The sequence below is a fragment of the Scardinius erythrophthalmus genome (assembly GCF_964197995.2).
Source record: "Scardinius erythrophthalmus genome assembly, chromosome: 6".
Classification (NCBI taxonomy): domain Eukaryota; kingdom Metazoa; phylum Chordata; class Actinopteri; order Cypriniformes; family Leuciscidae; genus Scardinius; species Scardinius erythrophthalmus.
In genome coordinates, this window is record NC_138226.1 from 26,685,076 (window position 1) to 26,708,507 (window position 23,432).

Here is a 23,432-nt window from a genome sequence, read left to right on the forward strand (position 1 = left end):
AATAAAAAGTACCGTCTGATGAAATCCTGCAAGTGTCAGTGCTTTCTCTCCGTCCATGCAATAGATGCACACCCTTGAATAAGTGTGGATTTCTAGTGCATTTACTTGAACTTCTTAGGCAATATCTATGGTTTAACCTATTTGAGTGGACTGAATATGAATAAAGCTCTGTACGAACTTGACATGCGATGGCGCGCTGACTGACATGTATGAGCATGAATCACTGTCACACGCACAAGCTCAGAGCAATATTGTAAGTTCCCTTACGAGAACGTTCTCTCGTACTGCGTTGCAAACGCTGTGGGAAAACTACTTTTCTCGAGAATATTGAAGCCTTTATTTTAAAACGCATTGCTGCAGCACAGGCGAGAGCACCAGGCTCGCACGAGCGAGCTGATAGGCTGTGCTGTGGGCAACTGCACGAACCAATGGCGGATCGGCAGAGGCGCGCGAACCAATCAGGGCGCTTGGCACACTGCCAGTGTCAAGCGCGCGAAACTGCACGTGACCGTAGAATATAAATATAGAGAATAATCCGCCATTTTACAGATTTAATCTCCTTCAGCTCTCGACTCACCTCGTCGCTGATCTTCTCCGGATAAAGAAGCCAACGTCGTCGAACAGCCGTCCAGCGGAACAGGTTCGCATCCCGGCATCTGCCAGCTGAGCGTTTCCCTGTCGCATCCGACGAGTATCCTTTTTCTCTCTCTTTCTAAAAGAGCTAAATCGCTGTTTTCACAGCGCGCGGCGTTGTTGCAAATGCCGCTCTCTATCTGCGAATCCTGCGGGGTTCCCCTGCATGTGTCTGATAGACACACACAGTGTGCTGCCTGTCTCGGCCCTGAGCACGCCGAGTCAGCGCTCACTAAAGGCGGCTGCCTTTTCTGCGACGGGATGCCTGTTTCTACTCTCCGCTCGAGACTCGCGCTCGCTTCGTCGGTGAGTGATTCCGCCCATCTTCCATCTTCGGCGCCCCGCAAGCCCCGTAGGAAGAAGCGGCGCGATCAGAGGCGTCCTGAACGCGGTGAGTTTAGCGAATGCACGCCGGGCCTTTCTCCACGTGCTTCGCCCACGCCCTCTTCTCCAGTTCTGTTCTCTCAGAGCGACCAACGCCCCTCGTCTGAAGCGGCGGGACTCGTCTCTTTTGGCGGATCTGCTGAAGATATGGACGACGCAGTTTCTGTGGCGGCATCTGAGAGTGAGGATTGGTCGGGCTCCGCGGACCCCGCCCCCCCCCCCCCCTCAGTTAGATCCTTCTGACACTCGAGCGAACATCGACGCCGAACTCTTCTGTATCTTGTCTCGCGCTGTCAACGAGTTGGGACTCGACTGGCTTTCCCCAGCCGAGCCTGCCAGAAGCCGCCTCGACGAGTGGTACCTGCCGGGGCGCCAACAGGCCCCTCGTCAGCGCGCCGCTCCATTTCTGCCTGAGGTCCACGAGGAGCTCACTAAAAGCTGGCGCGCGTCCTTTTCAGCGCGAACGCGCTCATCTGCTTCTTCAACGCTCTCCACTGTTGACGGCGCTGACGAAAAAGGTTATGTGTGTCTCCCCCCACTGGAGGAAGCGGTCGCTGCACACTTATGCCCTCCCACTGCAGGAAGTTGGAGGTCTAAGACTGTGCACCCATCCAAGCCGTGCAGAACCACTTCGGCCATTGCCAGCCGCGCTTATGCTGCCGCCGGTCAAGCCGCCTCTGCTCTTCACGCCATGGCGACCCTTCAAGTGTTTCAGGCGAAGCTCCTCCGCTCCATGGATGAGTCAGGCCCTGACCCAGACACTTTTAAGGACCTCAGAAGTGCGACGGATTTGGCGCTACAGGCCACAAAGACCACCGCTCAAGCCCTGGGCCGCAACATGGCCAGCCTGGTTGTTTTAGAGCGCCACCTGTGGCTGACTTTGACTGAAATCAGGGACGCAGACAAGACCGCCTTCCTCGATTCTCCAGTCACAGCATCTGGTCTATTCGGCCCATCTGTCAGCGGCTTCGCAGAACGCTTCACTGAGGCTCAGAAAGCTTCCAGCGCTATGAAGCATTTTCTACCAAAACGCTCCAGTTCGGTCCAACGGCGCCCCAAGAGCACGCCGCGACCTGAGAGAGTAGCTTCACAGGTCCTCCAGCCCCGCCCAGTGACTGAGACCAGCCAGCGCCTGAAGCATGCAAAGCGGTTCCCATTCCCTAAGCGCCAGGGCCCGCGGCCGAAGCTCACGCTCGATCACGAGCCCAAGAAGCCGTCCTAACCGGCATAAAGAGGGGTCATTGTCCCGCCGCGGCCGGACCAGCCCCGAAGATCGCTCGAGTGCTACTCTCAGCCCCATCTTCAGTTCAGGCGGTTGGAGCAGTTTTAAATGCAGTACATGGGCCCGTCACCTGTCACGCACCCCTGCACACAAACGCTGTTTTAACAGCGACCCACAAAAAGCACAAATCGAGCAAAATTTCTCCCTTACATGCATGTCAGTTCGAACCCCCAACTCCGGGCGTTCCAGATATGATAATGCCTCTGGCTCTGCGGGCTCTAGCTTGGCAAGCTATCCCCGGAGTTTCAGAATGGGTAATGAACATCATAAAGCGCGGTTACTCGCTTCAGTTCGCCCGCAGACCACCGCGTTTTCGCGCGGTTATACAAACCACGGTAAGGAGCACACTGAGTCATGTCCTCCGCACCGAAGTGTTAAGTCTGCTGGCCAAAGGGGCCATCGAGAAGATCCCCCCTTCTCAGAGCGAGTCAGGTTTTTACAGCCGTTACTTTCTTGTTCCAAAGAAAGACAGCGGCCTGAGACCCATTTTAGATCTCAGACATCTGAACAAGGCTCTCATGTCACGGCCGTTCAGAATGCTCACGACCAGACACATCCTGGCGCAAATTCGCCAAGGCGACTGGTTTTTCTCAATAGATCTAAAAGACGCTTACTTTCACATTCAAGTGAACCCCCACCACAGGCCATTCTTGAGATTCGCCTTCGAGGGGCAGACATACCAGTACACAGTCCTACCATTTGGGCTGGCACTGGCACTTCGTACATTCACGAAGTGCATGGATGCAGCTCTCTCCCCCCTGAGACAGCGGGGCATGCGCATCCTGAACTACCTCGACGACTGGCTCATATTGACTCAGTCAGAGGCGGAGTCACATACTCACAGAGCCTGGCTCCTCAGACATCTGGAATGTCTAGGGCTCAGGGTCAATTTTGCCAAGAGTATTCTGTTGCCCAGCCAATGTATCACGTTCCTGGGAACAGTTCTCGACTCCGTACTTATGAGAGCATGGCCCACACCGGCCCGTGCTCTAACGATTCAGCAGCTCGCAGCATTGTTCACAGAGGGCTCTTATGTACCCCTCAGAACGTTTCAGAGGATCCTTGGCCTGATGGCCTCTGCATCATCAGTACTCCAACTCGGCCTACTGCGTATGCGTCCTCTTCAGCTGTGGCTAGCACCTCTGGTGCCACCCCACGCCTGGCACTCAGGCCACTTGATTATCAAGGTGGACCAGCGCTGTGTTCAAGCCCTGGCCCCTTGGAAAGACGCCAGCTGGTACCAGCAGGGCGTAAGCATGGGGGTGGTCTCAGAGAGGAGGGTGATTTCAACAGACGCTTCCAACTCGGGTTGGGGAGCTCTGTACGAGGGCAGGCCTGCCTCCGGCCTCTGGTCGAGCTCGGAGAAACGCCTACACATCAACTGCCTCGAAATGAGAGCAGTTTTTCTAGCCCTAAAAACCTTCCTCCCACACCTGGCTGGACACCACGTGCTGGTCCGAACGGACAATATGTCGGTGGTCTCTTACATAAATCGCCAGGGCGGCCTCAGGTCCCGCAACCTGTTTGCCATAGCCACGCAGCTCCTACTATGGGCTCACACCAACCTGCGCTCGCTCAGGGCAGCTCACGTGCCAGGCACATTGAACACAGGAGCAGACATGCTCTCTCGGGGCAGAGTTCCCCCAGAGGAATGGTCTCTCCACCCTCAGACAGTTCTCCTGCTTTGGGAGGTCTTCGGGAAGGCAGAAGTAGATCTTTTTGCCTCAGAAGACAACTGTCACTGCCCAATCTTCTTTTCAAAGAACAGGGATGCGTTGGCCCACGACTGGCCCAACCTTCCTCTCTATGCGTTTCCTCCGGTCTCGATGCTCCCTCAGGTCATCGAACGGATCAGGAACACCAAAAGCGCGGTTCTCTTGGTGGCTCCTCTCTGGCGGACCCAGATTTGGTTCCCAGAGTTGATGCAACTGTCTGTAACAGACCCGTGGCCAATTCCACTGAGGTGCGACCTTCTGGCTCAGGCCAACAGGACAATCTGGCATCCCCGTCCCGACTTGTGGGCCCTACATGTATGGCCACTCAACGGGTACCCCAGGATCTCCCAGAGGGTGTCCTGAACACTATTATGGAGGCTAGAGCTCCGTCTACTAGACGCCTCTATCACCTTAAATGGTCAGTGTTCTCCAGCTGGTGTTTAGCTCGAAACCTCGACCCACACACTTGTGATGTGCCAAAAGTGCTTTGGTGCTGTTGGATGCGGGTCGCTCCCCCTCCACTCTCAAAGTGTACGTGGCAGCCATTGCTGCTTTTCACGTATTGGAAGCCGGAGCCTCCTTGGGTAAAAGCGACCTTATAGTTTGTTTCCTTAAGGGCGCCAGAAGGCTTAACCCGCCTTGGCCACCGTCTGTACCGGCCTGGGACCTTTCTCTGGTCCTGCGGGCTCTTAGGGGACCTCCCTTTGAACCACTTCAGTCGGCAGATCTCAAGCCCCTCTCTCTGAAAACCGCCCTGCTTCTAGCACTGGCGTCAGTTAAAAGAGTAGGGGACTTGCAGGCGCTTTCTACTAGCGCTTCCTGTCTGGAGTTTGGCCCTAATGACTCCAAGGTCATTCTTAGGCCAAGACATGGATATGTGCCTAAGGTGCTCTCAACTCCGTTCAGAGCCCAGGTTATCTCTCTGTCAGCTCTTCCCGCCTCTGAAGAGGACAGTGATTCTCTCACGCTTTGCCCCGTCAGAGCTTTGAGAATTTATCTGGAGCGTTCGGCCTCTTTCAGACAGTCTGAACAGCTCTTCGTTTGTTTCGGGGGCCGAACCAAGGGCCTTCCTGTTACTAAGCTCACGCTGTCCAGATGGATAGTTGACGCCATTGCTCTGGCTTACACCTCACTGGGCCTCTCTTGTCCCATAGGTGTTAGAGCTCACTCCACGAGAGGTGTCGCCTCTTCGTGGGCTTGGTCGAGTGGTGTTCCTATTGAGGACATTTGTGCGGCGGCCGGCTGGTCTGTTCCGTCCACATTTGTGAGATTCTACAACCTAGATGTTCCTGCCCTGCAGGCACGACTTCCTTCAGTCTAGACCCTGGCTTTGCGGGCCCAGACTGACTGTAGGACTCGGACACATGGGTTTTCCTATCTAAGACATTTGTGCGGCGGCCGGTTGGGCCGTTCCGTCCACATTTGTTAGATTCTACAGCTTGTATATTCCTGCTCTGCAGGCACGAGTTCTTTCTGTTTAGACCCTGGCTCTGCGGACCCAGTCTGACTTTAGACCTGAACACGTGAGTGTTCCTATCCAGGACAATTGTGTGGCGGCCGGCTGGTCCGCTCCGTCCACATTTGTGAGTTTTTACAACTTAAATGACTCTGCTTTGCAGACACAAGTTTTTTTCCATCTAGACCCTGGCTCTGTGGACCCAGACTAGTTTTGAAATTGGACACACGGCTGTCACTTGAATTGTGGTTAAGTTAATCTGGCCCTTGGCCCAGATCTCAATTATTGGATAATCTCTGGGCCCGATGTTCGGTCTCGTTTATCCTGGCTATTCTGTAACTTCCCGGAACTTCTGGTGAGTCAGAGCGGCCAAAAGATTAATAGCACGGCGTTTTAAATAGCGTTCCCACAGCGTTTGCAACGCAGTACGAGAGAACGTTCTCGTAAGGGAACGTACTTGGTTACTTACGTAACCTCGGTTCCCATAGAGATAAGGGAACGAGTACTGCGTTGCCTTGCCGTGCTATTTCTCTTATGTCAGGTGTTTTTCGCTTCAGTCGATTATACCTGTCAAATGGCGGATTATTCTCTATATTTATATTCTACGGTCACGTGCAGTTTTGCGCGCTTGACACTGGCAGTGTGCCAAGCGCCCTGATTGGTTCGCGCGCCTCTGCCGATCCGCCATTGGTTCGTGCAGTTGCCCTCAGCACAGCCTATCAGCTCGCTCGTGCGAGCCTGGTGCTCTCGCCTGTGCTGCAGCAATGCGTTTTAAAATAAAGGCTTCAATATTCTCGAGAAAAGGAGTTTTCCCACAGCGTTTGCACCTGGCCAAAGATACTGTGGCTGTACCTGACTGTACGTTCGGCAGTAAACACATGCTCAGTGTCAGCTGCTCGTGCTCATCAGTTCCATCGGTTAACTATCGAGTAACATATACTCTGGGTTATTGTTTATTTCGAGTCGGAGCGACTGTCAGGCACGTTCGAAAATGAGTAGCTTTAGAAAACTAGATCTGCACTGACTGTTTTTTTATTATACTGATAAAAATGAAGTAAATTTAAAAATATAATAGTTTCTGTTTTCTTCTTTTGCCACAGTGTCTGAGACTCCTACTGAGAACGACACTACATCTCAGATTGACACTGTCTCTAAGAACGATCCTGCCTCTGAGACTGATGCTGTCTCTGAGAACGACACTGCCTCTGGGAACGACCCTGCCTCTGGGAACGACCCTGCCTCTGGGAACGACCCTGCCTCTGGGAACGACCCTGCCTCTGGGAACGACCCTGCCTCTGGGAACGACCCTGCCTCTGGGAACGACCCTGCCTCTGAGAATGACCCTGCCTCTGAGAACGACACTGTCTCTGGGAACGACCCTGCCTCTGAGAACGACACTGTCTCTGGGAACGACCCTGCCTCTGGGAACGACCCTGCCTCTGGGAACGACGCTGCCTCTGGGAACGACGCTGCCTCTGAGAACGACGCTGCCTCTGAGAACGACGCTGTCTCTGAGAACGACCCTGCCTCTGGGAACGACCCTGCCTCTGAGAACGACGCTGCCTCTGAGAACGACGCTGCCTCTGAGAACGACGCTGTCTCTGAGAACGACCCTGCCTCTGGGAACGACCCTGCCTCTGAGAACGACGCTGCCTCTGAGAACGACGCTGTCTCTGAGAACGACCCTGCCTCTGGGGACGACCCTGCCTCTGGGAACGACCCTGCCTCTGGGAACGACCCTGCCTCTGAAAACGACCCTGCCTCTGAAAACGACCCTGCCTCTGGGAACGACCCTGCCTCTGAAAACGACCCTGCCTCTGAGACTGATGCTGTCTTAGAAACAACACTGCCTCTGAGACTGACAGTGCCTCTACGACTGACACTGCCTCTGAGAACGACACTGCCACTGAGACTGACAGTCTCTTTAAGACTGACAGTGCCTCTCCGACTGACTCTGACTGCATTAGAGACTGTCACTGCTTTGGAGAGTGTCACTGTCACTGCATTAGAGACTGTCACTGACCCAGAGACTGCCACTGCATTGGAGACTGTCACTGTCACTGCATTAGAGACTGTCACTGTCACTGCATTAGAGACTGTCACTGACCCAGAGACAGTCACTGCATCTGGAGACTGTCACTGTATTGAAGACTGTCACTGCATTAATAAAAAATAATTTTTTGCTGAAATCATTCCACATGAAAAGCAATACTGTCTTATTTTACTTATTTATTAAACACTAGGGGTGTAACAATATATTGTGTCACAATAAATACAAAATACATAAATGCAACTATGTATCTTGGATAGTTCACCCAAAATAAATTACTCTTTTTTTTTTTTTTTTTTTATAATTTTACAACGGTATAAAGCAGATTTTTATATTTTAGTGAAAATAAATGATAACGTTTATCGGTTAATGAAATATACCAGTAAGGGTTGTCCCGTGAAATCTAAAAGGTTACTACTGTATTCTTTATGGTAAAGTACTGGGAACCACAGCTGATGTTTTTTAACTACACATTTAAGTCCTTCTGATGTTTTTTTTTTTTTTTTTTTTTTTTTTGGCGTAAATTTAAGTCCAAAGTAAGGTTGCTACCATATTCTTTACGTTAAAATACTGGCAACCAAGCTGATGATTTTTTACCACAAATATCATAGTTTTTTTTACATTGTGGTTCTTTTTTGCCCGTAAATTTAAGTCCCGTAAAACATAAAAGGTTGCCACCATATTTTTTAAGGTAAAATACTGGCAACCACAGCTGCCGTTTTTTTACCGTAAATTTGACAGGTTTTTTTTAACAGTGTGTATTATCAAGCACTCTTACTTGTCCAGGTACTAGGATTCTTTGAGTGCAAGGCACAGTAATATGTCCATCCTGTACTTGAATGGGTTCTGACTCTCTTTCATCAAAGCCTTGGCCCTCAAATGTTACAAACATGCTGTCCCCCTCCACCACATGAATTGGAATGTCCACCTGTAAAACATGGAGTTGTGTACCAAACTCAGGACAAAACACTTAATATTGTACATATTAAAGTTGCCAAGTTTACAACCTGGCAAACCACAACTGACTACAATCTAATCAATTCCTGATGAACAAAATCAAGTCCAGAAGCCGTTTCACTTATATATGTCACAATAGAGAAGAAAATTTTTTTGAAGTGAAGTAACTAACACTGTATGTTTTAGCCTCCAGTGGGGAGAAGATCCACTCCACAAGGGCGGTGTGGCCTGGCTCGATCTCTCCACCAGGGTTCATACACTGGAAGATCGGGTGACTGAAGTTCTCCTCCATCAGCTCCTCCAGTGGAGTGGTGTCGAAGTGGTACCTCAGTGAGAGAGTGCCTGCATTATACAGTTCATACACCTGTGCAGATGAAACATTTAGCATATTTGTGACTATTAAATATAAACAGATGGTATCTAGCAGATGACTGTAAGAATCTGCTAATAATTAAACAATGAATCATTTTTGTTGTTTTTTACTCACTTTATCCACAAAGGTTTTCAACCTTTTTGACTTCAAGGCCCCCATTGTCCACAACAATATATTTGGAGACCCCCTTAATCTATGCAACAGTTTATATACATTAAATTTCAGGATTCCTGACGGTTTAAGCGTTAAATGTTCTTCAGGGATCCCACTCTTTTTAACCAATAAACTCGCATGTCTTTTCCAGTTGTTTGTGATTTACTGGACCTTTTTTTTTTACTATAATTTCTTGATTTTTAGTTGTTTAGCTTACTATAATACCTGTTTTGTCTTATTTTAAATAATTGTAAATAATCTTGAGGCCCTATTGGCTGGTTAGCTTGACCCTGTTAGCCCCTGTTGGTAGATACTTCAAAAACATACCAAATATATAATATAATATAATATAATATAATATAATATAATATAATATAATATAATATAATATAATATAATATAATATAATATAAATGCTTATTTGTAAGATTTTATTATAAAAAGAAAAAAGTTTATTATATAGACTTTCTTGTGTATAAAAAAATAGCTTTCAGGAAGAAACGTCAATTCAGGTAACCTATATACCAACCTGTTTAGGGGGGCTGAACCCACCAATTGCCATCGGGGCAAAGATGTGCCGATTTGAGGAAAGGTGAATGTAGCGTCTATCTCTTTCCACAGTTGTTCCAGTAAAATTCAGCTAAAATATTCGAGAATTATCAGCATACATTGTTTGCTAAAAAATTATTCATGTGCTGTAATGAAAAGAATAATTTGTCTCACCAGTATCTCTCTTCCATGTGAAAGTTTCAACAAAACAGGAAGACGATCTGTCCCCACAAATTCGTGTCTGGGAGAGAAGCATATGCCTTATAGTTTTCTGTGCATCATAAAACAACACTTCAGAGCAGAATCATTACAGTGCTTTTTTCCTGACCTGTATGTGAATTGCACTGTCCTCTGTTGGCCGGGTTGGAGTTTACCAGAGCGTGGGAAGATGGAGAAAAGCCTGTGCTCTTGAATCTTCATCAGGTGGAGCTCAGACGGACTGAAATCTCCAGTCTCAGCCCAGTACTCCAACTCAATCTGTTGGTCCTCTGGGAACAAGAATGACCTAAAGGGAGACCATTTTGATAACTTCTTTATATTGCCGGTGTGACTACCGTAAACTATCGGCAGACCAAGTTACGGATGCTCACCACTCTACAGGAATGCTTCCTGGGTTTTTAAACAGAAGCAGAATACTGGTGGGGTCTGAGCCCAGGGGAGCAGCGCTGAAGCTAAAATCCATCATGGCTGAGGTGAAGATAGAGGGGCGATGTCGAAAACTGCAGAAGGTTTCAATAGATATCAAAAGAAAGTTTTATAACTGTTTTAATTGAAGCAAAAAAACAAAAAAAACAATACTCTGTTTAAAGTATTACCTGTGTCTAGTGGGCACCCTGAAGGTGAGCTCAGATGGGCTGGGATCTCTGCGTAGATAAGCGTTAAGTGCATCCAGATTGAAGAGGCTCCAGAGCTGAAGTTTACTCAGCCGCTCCACATTGCCACAGCTACGGACATCCATCACCTCCATGGTGGGATACACTCCCTCAGCCTGTACATGGCATATAGACTGGGGCTCTCCTTCCACAGAGCCTGGCCACCAGAAAAACAAATTTTACATTGTGATAAAATTTCACATTCTCTCAAATGTGCAAAATGGCATATTTGAAAATACCAGCATGGTCCAGTTTGGTTTATGCTGGTTAGTGGTGGCCAATACTGGACTAACGTTTGGAAGGTTGTAGTATGCAAGGTGTTTCAATATTGTCTAATACACACACAGGAATTGCAGTTTGAAGCGATTCTTTTTTTAGTACGCTACCAGAGGCATTGAGGATATGGTAACTGATTGTCCAGCAGTAACGAGCTCTGCGAGCCGGTCTCACTGTGCAGCGGATCGGCAGCCTGCAGTCGGCAGGTATGGTTCCCTTTACATTCTCCACCTCCAGAACTGAAAAATTAAAGCTTAATTGACTTGACAGACCGAACATTAATAATATGTACAACATAAAACATCTACACTACCTTTCAAAAGTTTGGGGTCTGTAAATTTTTTTAATGTTTTTGAAAGAAGTCTCTCACCAAGGCTGCATTTATTTGATCAATAATACAGTAAAAACAGTAATATTGTGGGATATTATTATTATTTAAATATAACAGTTTTCTATTCTATTTTAAAATGTAATTCATCTCTGTGATGGCAAAGCTGAATTTTCAGCAGCCATTAATTCAGTCTTCAGTGTCACATGATCCTTCAGAAATCTTTCTAATTTGTTGAAAACAATTCCAGAAAATTTTTGCTTCTTAACATTTTTGTGGAAACCGTGATACATTTTTTTCAGGATTATTTGATGCATAGAAAGTTCAAAAGAACAGCATTTATTTAAATAGATTGTTTTGTTGACATTGTAAGTCTTTACTGTAACTTATTCAATTTAACATCCTTGATGAATAAAAGTATAAATTTCCTACAAAAAAATCCCCCAAAAACCCCCACATCATTTGTATATAGCTGAATATACTGTAGACAGTGAATCATTTAAAGTGAGACACAGAGTCCTTGAAATGGCAGTAAACATTTTTTTTGGATAACAATAGTGAGTTACTGAGTCCTACCCAAAGGATCTTGAGTCATGTCTTCAAGGAGGCCTGTATCAGTGACACTTTGCTGTGTGGTCAGAGAGTAGCTGACGGCACAAGGGCTGTCGTTCAGTAGAGAAACTTCAAATGACTTACAGCTTTCCACCAACACCTCACCCAGATCTATAACAGGATGCTCTGTCTGGGAAGAAAATCATTTTACAAAGTTACAACAGTTATGACAATCATTTTCTTATAGAAAAGTGTGCATGTCCAACCCATTCAAACCCAAAGTCAACATGTTGGACATGTGTCGGGCCGTCGGTGAAAGAGGGAACTCTGATTGGCTGTTCAGCTTAGTGAACGAGTCAGTGCACGAATAGCAAAACAGCGAGCAAAGAAGTCAAACCGGTACAGATTGAAAGCTGTTCTAATGTTACGTCATCTTACCTGAGTGTTCCTTGGCGAATATTTCAATATTAACAAGAGCAGATTGGAATAAAGAAAGTGAACAGTAGGACTGATATTCAAAACGGTAGCCACGCACTGCTTTGTTTATGGTTTGTGTATCTGCAGCCTGCAGCGTCGGTTTCCCTTTTTGAATGACGAATATGGATGATTATATCTGCAGAAATAGACCGCTGTCTCATTTACACGCAGGCGCAGAACACACATTCTAGCTGACAGTCGGCTGTAGTTCTCTCGTGTGTTTAAGTGCAGCTTTTCCCCCCGACTAAGGCGACAACGCAGTCGGCTTTCATCAGCGCTAGTTCTTTGGTGTCGGTTTGGTGTGTCCCTACGTTTAGAGATGTATGATGATTTGTGCGAATATAATCTAATGTAACACACCTGGAGAGAACCTTTGGATGCCAATCCAACAGCTTCAATGGTAAGGCGGGATTTCTTGCATTGTGGTGTTTGGACAGGCCAGAACGTGAGACTAGGCTTCATGTTGTACATCATCTCCTCCTTTGGAGCAAAGGACCACTTCTGTACCTGAAAACAAACAAATGCTTTCAATCAATAAGATCGAAACTACTATGCCCCAAAACACCACACTCATGCTGCAGCCTTACCTTGGATTCATTGGGCTGGAGAATGTCTGTGTTTGGCAGTACAGTCAGAACCCTTTGGTTAGATCCACAAAGCCTCCACTTGAACTCCACTGGCACCCTGCTCAGATTCTTCACCCGCAGCGTTCGCTCAGAGCAGGAACCCACTGCTGTGGGCTGAAAGAACAGACTGCCACCCTCCTCCACGCTCATGGAAAGCTTCTCTGCTACAGCAACCACATTCAGTACCTACAAAAGATTCATTTGAAGGCTAAAATGGACCATGAAACCACTTTCCAGTTTTCAGTTTCAGAAATTCCTCCTGCTTTTTAATGATATTTAGAAACTTCCATTTGGCAAATGAGTGACTGAAACACCACAGAATAATTATGTGAAGATTCTTGTTTTCATGATTCTAGATTATTCTAGTCAACTGAACGTGCTTCTCTGTCGCTCAAAACATTTCATCACTCATCCACTTGGCTTTAACCACTCACTCCGGCAATTCACTACATTATGTTATTTTTTGTAAACATTATAGTGTTAACCTGTGCGTGATTGGGGCTGGCATTCAGCTGTAATGTCAAAGGGATACTGGAAGAGTGATCCAGAGATGGAGTGCATCTGAATGTGAGGATCTGGTGGCTTCCAGGTGGCACCAGACCACTGGATGGCAGCACACATACTGATGGACACTCGTCTGGGTCCAGTCTGAAGATCACTGGCAGGTCTCCTGTATTCTGCAGGAGAATACTGCGGTATGCTAACTGTTTCAGGGCAGGGAATACCTGCAGGGAGATGGATGGTGTAAAAAACTTTTAAGTATATTTACACAGTCTCTTTCCATTTATGCTCTCTCACTACATATTGGTCGTGTGCGAAAGCTTAGGCAGTGACTTGTTGCCTCACTGCCCTATCAGGCAATGACTCTGCAAGCAGCCTTTGTGCAAGCAGGCTTCTGAGACAGCATAACGATTTAATAGCCTTCAACAAAATAAAGAGAGCTTTGGTGATAGCTAAGCAAATATTTAATTAGTACAATAGTAACTTCTCGCTAGAAATGACATCAAAACTGGAAAAAGTTGGTCACAAAATGTACATTTAGCACAATCGTATTTATTTTTTAGCACAATTTTCTCGGGATTGAAAGCACAGAACTGTGGGATATCATAGGCAGCAAATGATACATCTGTGCTGCCTTCTGAAATCAATCAGATGAAGAAATGTCAGTAATCAGGATATGGTGTGAGCATTGGATTCAGATGTGCCTTTCTACATTAGTATGCAGTGTTTTTCAGATTTTGGACGCAGCCATTATTTTGAAAGATGTCACCATTGTCAGACTTACTACTTGAGGGTGTTGAAGAGAGATCTTGGGGATGAAGTGCTCTTTTCCAGGCTGAAACGAGTGGCCGCTCACCCTGACTGTAAGGCACCAGGGTGGACACAAAGTCTGATCCTCCACATTTCTCTGATCCCTCAGAACCTGGGGATGACAAAAACATAATTCAAGTAAATGAAACCTTCATGCTCAGAACTCATGTTCACGTTATGTCCCATTTACACTGACTGCAATTTAATTGCTGGAGGTCACCAAATATATATACTACCCTGCTGTAAAATCCAGCATTGCTGGTCACCAGCATAAGGTATTTTTGCATGATGTCCCCAGCATGGGAAACAGGAGTGCTGGTGGACCAGCTACATCAGTTTTGCTTGAAAACAGCATGACCATGCTAGTCCACCAGCTAGATCAGCACTACACCAGCTCTAACCATATAAACCAGTCTAGACTAACATGGAATTCATGCTGGTTTATGCTGGATTTTTCAACAGCTGTTGGTTGCAAATACTTTAACATTAATGATGTGTTGTGCAACTGATCATGGCTTTTGAAAATCTGATCACAAACTAATATTCCTTATTATTACTGATATTGATGGTAAAAATAAGATGTTGTTCTACTTTGAACAGAAATCAGTTTTCTTGCTGGTTAAGATGAGGGGAAAACATTCGTATATAAATTGCAGTCAAACATAATGCATCATATCATTCACAAGAAGAACTTCTATCATGAATCAGATTGACTCAGAATGCTGAAAACTTCTACGCACAATTTTTAAATTATATCACTGTATGTGGACAGAGAACATTTATATAGAACCATGACATTTCTCATTGTCTACATTGTCTATTGTTAGGCGCCACATCTTAATTGCATATAGTTAAACTTCTCTGAACTTGTTTGAGTTTCAAGACATTTTATCTTTCCGCTAGTTGAAAATTAATGACTTCAGGTCCCTCTGTCACTGTGGATCACTATCGGTGTGAACGTCTCTTTAGTCTCACATTACCTTGTAAAAAGTGAAACACTCAAGCTGTGCTGCATGGAAGATGTTCTGCTGGTTGGGACTGTACGTCACTCTAAAGGCTGTGGTCTTTAGAGGGCCCAGCTCACAGGAGAGAGGAGAGATGGAGAAAGGGGACTCGGCTTCATTGGACCACGTCAGACAGATCTTGCCCTTGGTGTGGTTGGTGATAGAGACTGACTTAGATGCTGGGCCGTCATAAAAAATGAGCTCAGAGGGCTGAACTGTAACATGGGGGACGGGGAATCGGGTGGAGTTTGAGGTGTTGTAAAGTTCTGTTTCTGCTTCAGGTGCGGAATTGACATGGAAATACTCCTCCAAGGGACTGCGTGGGTTGAAGGGAGGTGTGGAGTTGCCAGTGTCCTCTGCTGGAATCTAATAAAAGTTAGATGCAAGGTTATGTGATGTAACATCCATGTTTTATTTTCCAGGAAGATTTCTACTTTTTGTTGTTGTTTTTTTAGCTGTGGTACACCCTATTTTTTGTGGGTTGAGTTATGATTTTAAATATGATTTTGAGTATGAGGATTGGATTTTGGCCAAAGAATTTAAAAGAAATGGAAGGAAATCTGACTTAACTCTTAGATGTCAAAGCATTTGTATGTTACACCACAGTGCAGATGGACAAACACACACCTCCTGCATTTGCAATGCTCCGCTATCATCCAGTTTTAATCGGTGTTCTTCCAGCAAGGCATTCATTAAGTCAGGAGGGTAACAGGTGAGCCCTCGTAGCAGATTTAATCTGTAGGCACTCAGGTGTCTGGGCTTTAAAATGGCTGGCTTCAATTGCTCTGAGTGACAGGTGCCAATCAAATCCAGAAACAGTGGCTCCTTTAATAAGAAAACCAGAACTACACTATCAATCAAATGAAAACAAGTTAAGAAACAGTAGATATTCAACCAAGATGCTGAAAAACAGACTGAGATATATAGATAGATAGATAGATAGATAGATAGATAGATAGATAGATAGATAGATAGATAGATAGATAGATAGATAGATAGATAGATAGATAGATAGATAGATAGATAGATAGATAGATAGATAGATAGATAGATAGATAGATAGATAGATAGATAGATAGATAGATAGATAGACCTACCCTGTGCAGCAGCAAACAGATCATTGCCTTGTGATAGGCTATAGGGTTTTGTGGTCGGAACTTCACACGCAGGGTGAGTTTGCTGCCGCCTGGCAGAGAGCCACAAGGCTTATCAACACTGAACACACTATGGCTGCCAGTGTCCACATCAAACTGGTAATGAGCCAATACTGCAGAGGAGTTGATGATCTTTACATTGTGTGTGACCTCTGTGCCCTCCTCAATACAGCCAAAGTCTAGTACAGAGGTACTTAGATAAACTATTGGACCTATAGTGGACAGAAGAAGACGATCAAACCACGTTTGATATGTTTATTAGCAGATGTTTGTAAAGCTCTTAGGGCTATGTATTGTACCTATGCTGGCGCCTGACACTTTGAGCAGTTCTTCGCTTACAGCCCCAGAACAGGTAAGACAGAGGTAGTCCACACTTATGGTGTCCACTGTGAGTGGGGAGAAGCAGACAGGGACTTTCAACACTGAATGTGGGGCAATCTTCCCCTCATGCACCTCACAGCTGAACACAGACTCCATGAGAGGGGGTCGTCTCAGCCAGGACAGACTGAATGTTGTGCTGACCTAACGGAGAAAGAGAGTGCTCTGAGAGAGAAATATCTGAGTAATGTCTAAATATTCAATGAGCAAAGAAAGCAGGGTGGAGGGAAACATACAGTGGACAGGTTGTGGATCTCAAAGTGCTTTTCATGAGAGTCTCCTACTGCCACACAGCCAAACTCAAGCACCTTACATCCTTCCTCCTGTCCCATGCAGCTGATTTGGAGGCGGGGGTACTTGGCTGTGGAAAGGAAGTTAAATGGGATTTGAGATAGTTTTGATATTAAAATACTTATTCCCAGTTTAACATACAGCGACAACAATGCAACACTATGGCTCTGCAGTACTAACATTCCTCCTGCATAGCAACAATGACTCAACCAATGCAATGAATTTGGAGTAGGATTATTTGTCTAACCAATGAATAGTCATTATTTTTGTAATAACAGTGACACCCACATTTTAGCGGCCTTGATTAAACTATTTTTTTGTTTACAAATATTTTCAAAAATTACAAGAATTTCTACACCATGAACCAGACCAACCTCTGATATGAAGCATAGCTATGTAAACTATTATTTGAAGAAAAAATGTATTTTAAATTTGTTCACGATAAAACTATAAATCCCATGAAGCACTTGAAATTACATAACTGAATAAAGAAGAATGGTCAAATTTAAAACTTTTGATTATAATAAATGGTTACAAGTATATAAAAAAAAACTATTTATTTTAAATGTATGCAAAATATAAATTTTCACAAATATATATTATTTTTAGTAGTGTAGAAAAACTAACTCAGTTAGTCATTCACAATGCTTTATGGGAGTACACTCTTTTGTCCTGTTTTGTTTGCTGTGGGCTTATGGGTAAGGACACTTTTCTGGAATTTGGCTTTTAAAAACTAAAATTTTTAATAAAGTTGAAATTTCTAACAACTTGTTTGAAAAAACAACTTCTGAGCTCATGGTAGGTCTGTCTTTAAAGGGTTATAAAGAATTGTTAAATATTATATATGTAGAAAATGAATGATTTTACTACTGAGAAATGTCAGAAAAGATCACAATATGTATACCCTAGGTTGGCAGGTTTGGTTCGATTAAAACCAATTTTGGTGCGATTGCTCTGCACTGTAAAAACAAAAAAGTTGCTGCCTTAAATTTTTAAGTACAATCAAGTTGGATATTTAAGTCATTTCAACTTAAATTACATTAAATTGATAAAAACACATGTTGTCATAACTTATTGATCATATAATATATATATATATATATATATATATATATATATACACTCCTTTACACATTTTATGAGCTCTTTGCGAGTTCTTAGCTGGTAAAAATACCACCATATGTACGCACATCCATCAAACGCATTTAGCACAGCATACAGCATTGGCCAGTAACATCTGTCCCTAAATATGTGTAATGTAAAGCTGTTTTGTATCTTTAGATTCGCTGTTAAAAATGACAGTGTGAACGCTAAGTGAACGAGGACAAAATGTATCATTTTCTTTGTTGGTCCGGACCAAAAAAACCGAGAGAACAAATCTACATGTGTAAACTGTAAACACCCTAAATGTGCGTTTTGAAATTCTTAAAATGTTGCACAAACAAATTTTAAGCATCTTTGTCTTCTTTGACATTTAATTGACATTTAGAGTCCAACAAAAGCTTAGTGTACTCACACAGCCCACGCAGAAGTACAGTACAGCTCCTCTCCCCATCGTCTCCGAAAGCACAGCAGGCCTCAGCCTGGCACACTACAGCCTGCTGGGGCTTGAACTCTACTGTAACCCTGCATTCTTCTCCAGGCTTTAACTGTCCAGTCTCAGGGGACAGATGGAACGGAGGATCCACAAACCACCTGAATCCTGTCTGCAGCTTACTAGTGGGAAAATGTGCATTCGAACATTTTAAAATTCTGCATTTTCTACACAATTCTCAGTTGCCTTTGTGACAACCTAGTTCCCCACAGTTGAAATATTCTTTAGGTGGCAGCTCTTTAGCCATGCAAACACATCTTTACCTAGAATTACGAAAGAGGAAGCTGGTTTGGGAGCTGTGGCGGGCAGCACAGGGTGGCAGGATCACCGTGTCTGGAACCTTCAGGTCATGATGAGGAATCACAGCTCGCAGAGACACCTGGAACGTGCCTTCCTTACCCTGAAACTCTATAGTGTCCACATACTCGCACTGGAAAGAGCAGGGCAAGAAAGAAGTCTATACACAAATCCAAAATATATTTTTGCATAATCAATTGATGTGCATATTAAAGTCAATACATTACAGGTCTTCTAGTTATCTAAATAAGATCTGTCATTACTTGCTGTGAATAATGAATATTGATTATAAAATGAATTTTAATTCATTATAATCACAGGATTATTGATATAACAAGTTTAAAATGATATAACAGATAAGACAAGCGAATTAAACTTTACTTTCTCAAGAGGCTGAAAAGTAACTGGGAGTGAAAAAGATGTTCCTGGGCTCAGACGGATGGTCTGATGATATGGTGTGTTGAAGAACTTGGACTCAGGAGGTCTGAAATTGACAAAATAAAACAAATCCGTCAGTATAATCCTGACCAATTTGGGGTCAGAAATATTTTCGTAAAGATTAAGTTAAATGTAATACTTTTATTTAGCAAGGATGCATTAAATTGGTCAAAAGTGACAGGAAAGATATTTATAATATAAATTCCTGTTTCTAATAAAAGCTGTTAATTTGAACTTACTATTCATCAAAGAATCCTGTATGAAAATGTATTACGGTTCCCATAACAATATTAAGCAGCACAACAGTTTTCTACATTGATAATAATAAGAAATGTTTCTTGAGGATTAAATCATCATATTAGAATGATTTCTGAAGGATCATGTGACACTGAAGACTGGAATAATGATGCTGAAAATTCAGCTTTGCATCACAGGAATAAATTATATTTTAAAATACAGTAAAAAGTTTAAAATGACTATTTTTTTTTTATGTTTTTGAAAGAAGTCTCTTATGCTCTTCAAGCCTACATGTATTTGATCAAAAATACAGAAAAAAATGCAATTTTGTAAAATATTATTACAATTTTAAATAATGTTTTTTCTATTTGAATATGCTTTAAAATATAATTTATTTCTGTGATGAAAAGCTGAATTTTCATCAGCCACTACTCCAGGCTTCAGTGTCACATGATCCTTCAGAAATAATTCTAATATCATATGCTGATTTATTATTAATGTTGGAAACAGTTGTGCTGTTTAATATTTTTTTTCAGGATTCTTTAATGAATAAAAAGTTTTTTTTTTAAAAGAACAGCATTTATTTAAAATAGAAATCTTGTGTAAAAACACACTACCGTTCAGGTTTGGTGTCAGTATTTTTTTCTATCTTTTAAAAAAAAGAAATTAATACTTTTATTCACAAGGATATGTTAGGCATACATTTATAAAAAGTGATAGTAAAGATTTATTTTAGAAAATATTTCTATTTGGAATAAATACTGTTCTTTTTAACTTTTTATTCATCATTGAATCCTGAAAAAAGTATCACAGGTTCCAAAAACATATTAAGCAGCACAACTGTTTCCAACATTGATAATAACTGAGTATCAAATCAGCATATTATGATGATTTCTGAAGGATCATGTGACACTGAAGACTGGAGTAATGATGCTGAAAAATCACAGAAATAAATTATTTTTTACCATTATTTTATATTGTAAAAAATATTTCACAAATATTTTTTCTGTATTTTTGATCAAATACATGCAGGCTAGATGATCATAAAATACTTATTTAAAAAACATTAAAGATACTAATGTTTCCAAACTTTTGACTGGTACTGTATATTCAAATCGAAAACAGTTATTTTAAAGTGAAATAACATTTTACAATATTAAATGCAGCCTTTAAACTGAACCGTAAAATTACCCCAAACTAATTAAGGTAGCGTACTTGCCTTGAATGCTTGCATGATTTAGACTAATGTTTTAAGTGGACTGACCTGACAGTGAGTTTCAGGAGTTTTCCATGTATGCTTCTAAGGAACAGAGATTTGGTATACTCAAGCCCCGGTTCCCAGTCCTCCCAGACCAGCTCAGCACAGGTCTCCACCCCAAAGAAGCAGTTTTGGGTTCTCTTCTGAAGGCCCCCTGACCTGAGGCTTGAGACCCTCTGAAAACAAAGTAGGCACATCATAAGGTCTATTGTATTTTTACACCAGCAGAGGGCATTGTATTTCAGCAAAGCATTTTAGCAGACTGATAGCAAAAAGCCAATGCAAAATCATTCAACTTATTAAAACTAGTGGCAAACAATAGCAGAAGATACGAAATAGTTCACATAAAGAGTAATAATTAACAAAAAAATAAGAACTGAAGATAGCATGAATAAGAAATAAGAGTTAGCTGTCAAGTTTTAAAGGTAATTTTTATTGTGGAAAATTACAATGGTTTTATGCGTATATATATATATATATATATATATATATATATATACATATATATATATATATATATATATATATATATATATGTATATATATATATATTATAATTGTTTCACACAGTCTAAATTACATTGTAAACTGTAACCCAATTAGTGTGACAACCATAGACTGTAAAAAAATAGGTGACAACCTAATAGCCTATAGAATGTGACATCTTTTTTCTGCACAATTAAAGTGGACTTTTTTTTTACTTTGAAAACACCTTATACATCTTACCTTTTTATGTGGGTTGTGTGCGCCTCCAAAGGGAATGCCAGAGTTCAGAGGATTCACTGGATTATCCGTCAACATTGCAACTAAAACAAACCAACAGAGGTCAATAGTGCTGTACAGCTTCATACAGCTTTTGTATCAAATTAGATTAATCAGACATGGCTGTAGTACTTGAAGGATTTGGGACTTTATCAGAGAGATTAACCTTATTTTCTTGACTGATATTATAAAGTCCATATTCCGTTAGGAAATATCTGTATTACTTTAAACAGCTGCATGCTAAAGTGATACATTTACATGTATTGCAAAAGCAGGATCTGTTAACGTTATTTGCCTGTCTGACTCTGAGGTTAACCGAGGCTGGTGTAAATGTATGACCCTGTCACTCATTTTTTTACCTCTCTATTAGCTTAAGTGATTTGTTTAATGAAAATCAGTGACAGCAAAGGTGACTGACTCAGAGGATCATCAAATGAAATGTTATTGATAAAGATACAGTGGGTTTTATGTTATAGATTTAAATTACTCACATCTTTTCTTTTAAAACTTGACAAGGCGTTAAAATTGCATACATTCTATAATTCTGTTAAAATCAATCATAAAAACGATTGCTAAACAATAAAAACAACTTATATTATTGCGAGTATTGCTATTACGAGTATTACAGTCACACACAATCGCAAAACTCGCGGGGTTTTTTTACATTTTGTAGCCTACTAAAATATAACTTACCACAGTAGATTTATTTAAAGCAGTTATATATCAAACAAGACGCCAAAACTGAATAGAAATGTGTCTATTTATTTGTTTCGCCATGCTGAAAGTTTTACTCCCAGTTCAGTTGTGTTCGAGCTCCATGACAACGCCGACGGAAACAGCTAAGGGACATTCTACATACAGCGAGACGTTTCTTTGTTCCTCAAAGACTTCAACAGTAGCCTCAGGTGAGAGCGAAATGCAGGTGCAATTTTCCAAATACGTGATAATAAATGTTCACAGTTTGCCACTTTGAGTGCTCGAGTTTCCTTTGGTTTGGCAGGGTATTTATTCCCGTCACTGCAATGCATTTAATCAACATATAAATATGTCCAATTCTAGCTTGACTGCACCTTCTCTGCTTTAATATTTAATTGTTGGCCTAACACCACACCCCTGTAAAAATGCTCTTTTGGTCATTGAGGTAATTAATCTTTTCAAATTAAATGGCCCGGTGACATCAGCATAAGGAGTAGATTATTTTACTTTTCCTTCATTAACTTAATTATTTGCCTATCAGTAAACCCCCCTGAGTAATTCATATTTGAGAGGCTGTGGCCATAAATATCAGGGCTCTCGTTGTTTATAATGCACTGTAGATTCATCTGCGCTTTAATCACCATCTCTGTCAGCTAGAGGTTAAAAGGGAGAGGAGAGTGGGACGATGAATATAGGATTCATTTAGTTTTAAACCTTTCGCTCATGTGCCAGATGCATAAACATAGCCAAAACATTTCTTTTTGTATGCACTGCAGCATTTTCACATCCTCAAAGAACAAAAAGAGTTCAATGACAGCAAGTGAGAGAGAATGCCTGAAACTCATCTTCAATTTTGTTTATTTCCCTTTGTCTCCAAGTACATATTTTACCAGCGATCTTTGAAGGTCACACAATCCTTCAAACGGAGTCCTGATATCGCGTTGAATAAATTAGATATATAATCTATAACAGTTAAATAACATTAAAGACACCAACAGCAACAACATGACATAAACTAATGGACTAACTAATGAACCGTTCACAGTTTGCCCTTGTTCAATATTTGCTGAGGATTTAGCAGTTCCTCTGTGTTTCTTAGTCAATGGTTACTGGAAGAACGCTGACACTGATGACCTCTGGACAATCTTCTGTTCCTCAGCATCCACTCGAACGAAATGTGTTTAAGAGACCAAGTCAGCCTGTGACTTTCAGTGGAAAGGCCTCCTCGTTTGGTTCAACAGCTGCTTTGTTATTTTTTTTTTCAACCAAAATGTCCATATTAACATACATAGTAAAGAGTTTGATCGCATAAGAAAAACAAGTTTGAAA

General features: G+C 42.6%; 2 protein-coding genes across 2 annotated transcripts in view; one reads left to right on the plus strand and one right to left on the minus strand.

Annotated features, from left to right (window-relative positions):
- Window positions 1–21,446, minus strand: part of cfap65 (cilia and flagella associated protein 65) — a gene marked incomplete at its 5' end in the record, with an annotated part of 31,021 nt that extends 9,575 nt beyond the window's left edge. Inside the window, 23 exons of the mRNA XM_081368531.1 lie at window positions 8,299–8,448; window positions 8,650–8,841; window positions 9,533–9,643; window positions 9,727–9,793; window positions 9,881–10,057; window positions 10,143–10,271; window positions 10,368–10,581; window positions 10,811–10,939; window positions 11,605–11,770; window positions 12,418–12,564; window positions 12,645–12,869; window positions 13,169–13,408; window positions 13,969–14,106; window positions 14,975–15,364; window positions 15,626–15,823; window positions 16,096–16,364; window positions 16,452–16,674; window positions 16,767–16,891; window positions 18,338–18,537; window positions 18,679–18,845; window positions 19,094–19,196; window positions 20,652–20,821; window positions 21,372–21,446. Coding sequence (XP_081224657.1) covers window positions 8,299–8,448; window positions 8,650–8,841; window positions 9,533–9,643; window positions 9,727–9,793; window positions 9,881–10,057; window positions 10,143–10,271; window positions 10,368–10,581; window positions 10,811–10,939; window positions 11,605–11,770; window positions 12,418–12,564; window positions 12,645–12,869; window positions 13,169–13,408; window positions 13,969–14,106; window positions 14,975–15,364; window positions 15,626–15,823; window positions 16,096–16,364; window positions 16,452–16,674; window positions 16,767–16,891; window positions 18,338–18,537; window positions 18,679–18,845; window positions 19,094–19,196; window positions 20,652–20,821; window positions 21,372–21,446 — 4,005 coding nt within the window. The remainder of the gene's footprint in view (window positions 1–8,298; window positions 8,449–8,649; window positions 8,842–9,532; window positions 9,644–9,726; window positions 9,794–9,880; window positions 10,058–10,142; window positions 10,272–10,367; window positions 10,582–10,810; window positions 10,940–11,604; window positions 11,771–12,417; window positions 12,565–12,644; window positions 12,870–13,168; window positions 13,409–13,968; window positions 14,107–14,974; window positions 15,365–15,625; window positions 15,824–16,095; window positions 16,365–16,451; window positions 16,675–16,766; window positions 16,892–18,337; window positions 18,538–18,678; window positions 18,846–19,093; window positions 19,197–20,651; window positions 20,822–21,371) is intronic.
- On the plus strand, window positions 554–7,671 carry LOC308692483 (uncharacterized protein). Its single transcript, XM_081368532.1, has 2 exons — window positions 554–640; window positions 6,571–7,671. Exon 2 carries the CDS (start codon window positions 6,649–6,651, stop codon window positions 7,306–7,308), a length of 660 nt encoding a protein of 219 aa, XP_081224658.1. The 5' UTR covers window positions 554–640; window positions 6,571–6,648; the 3' UTR covers window positions 7,309–7,671.
- Window positions 21,447–23,432: the final 1,986 nt, after the last annotated feature.

Bases quoted from the DNA above. Each gene is read 5' to 3' on its own strand.
- LOC308692483 (XM_081368532.1), top strand. From the start codon at position 6,649: ATGCTGTCTCTGAGAACGACACTGCCTCTGGGAACGACCCTGCCTCTG.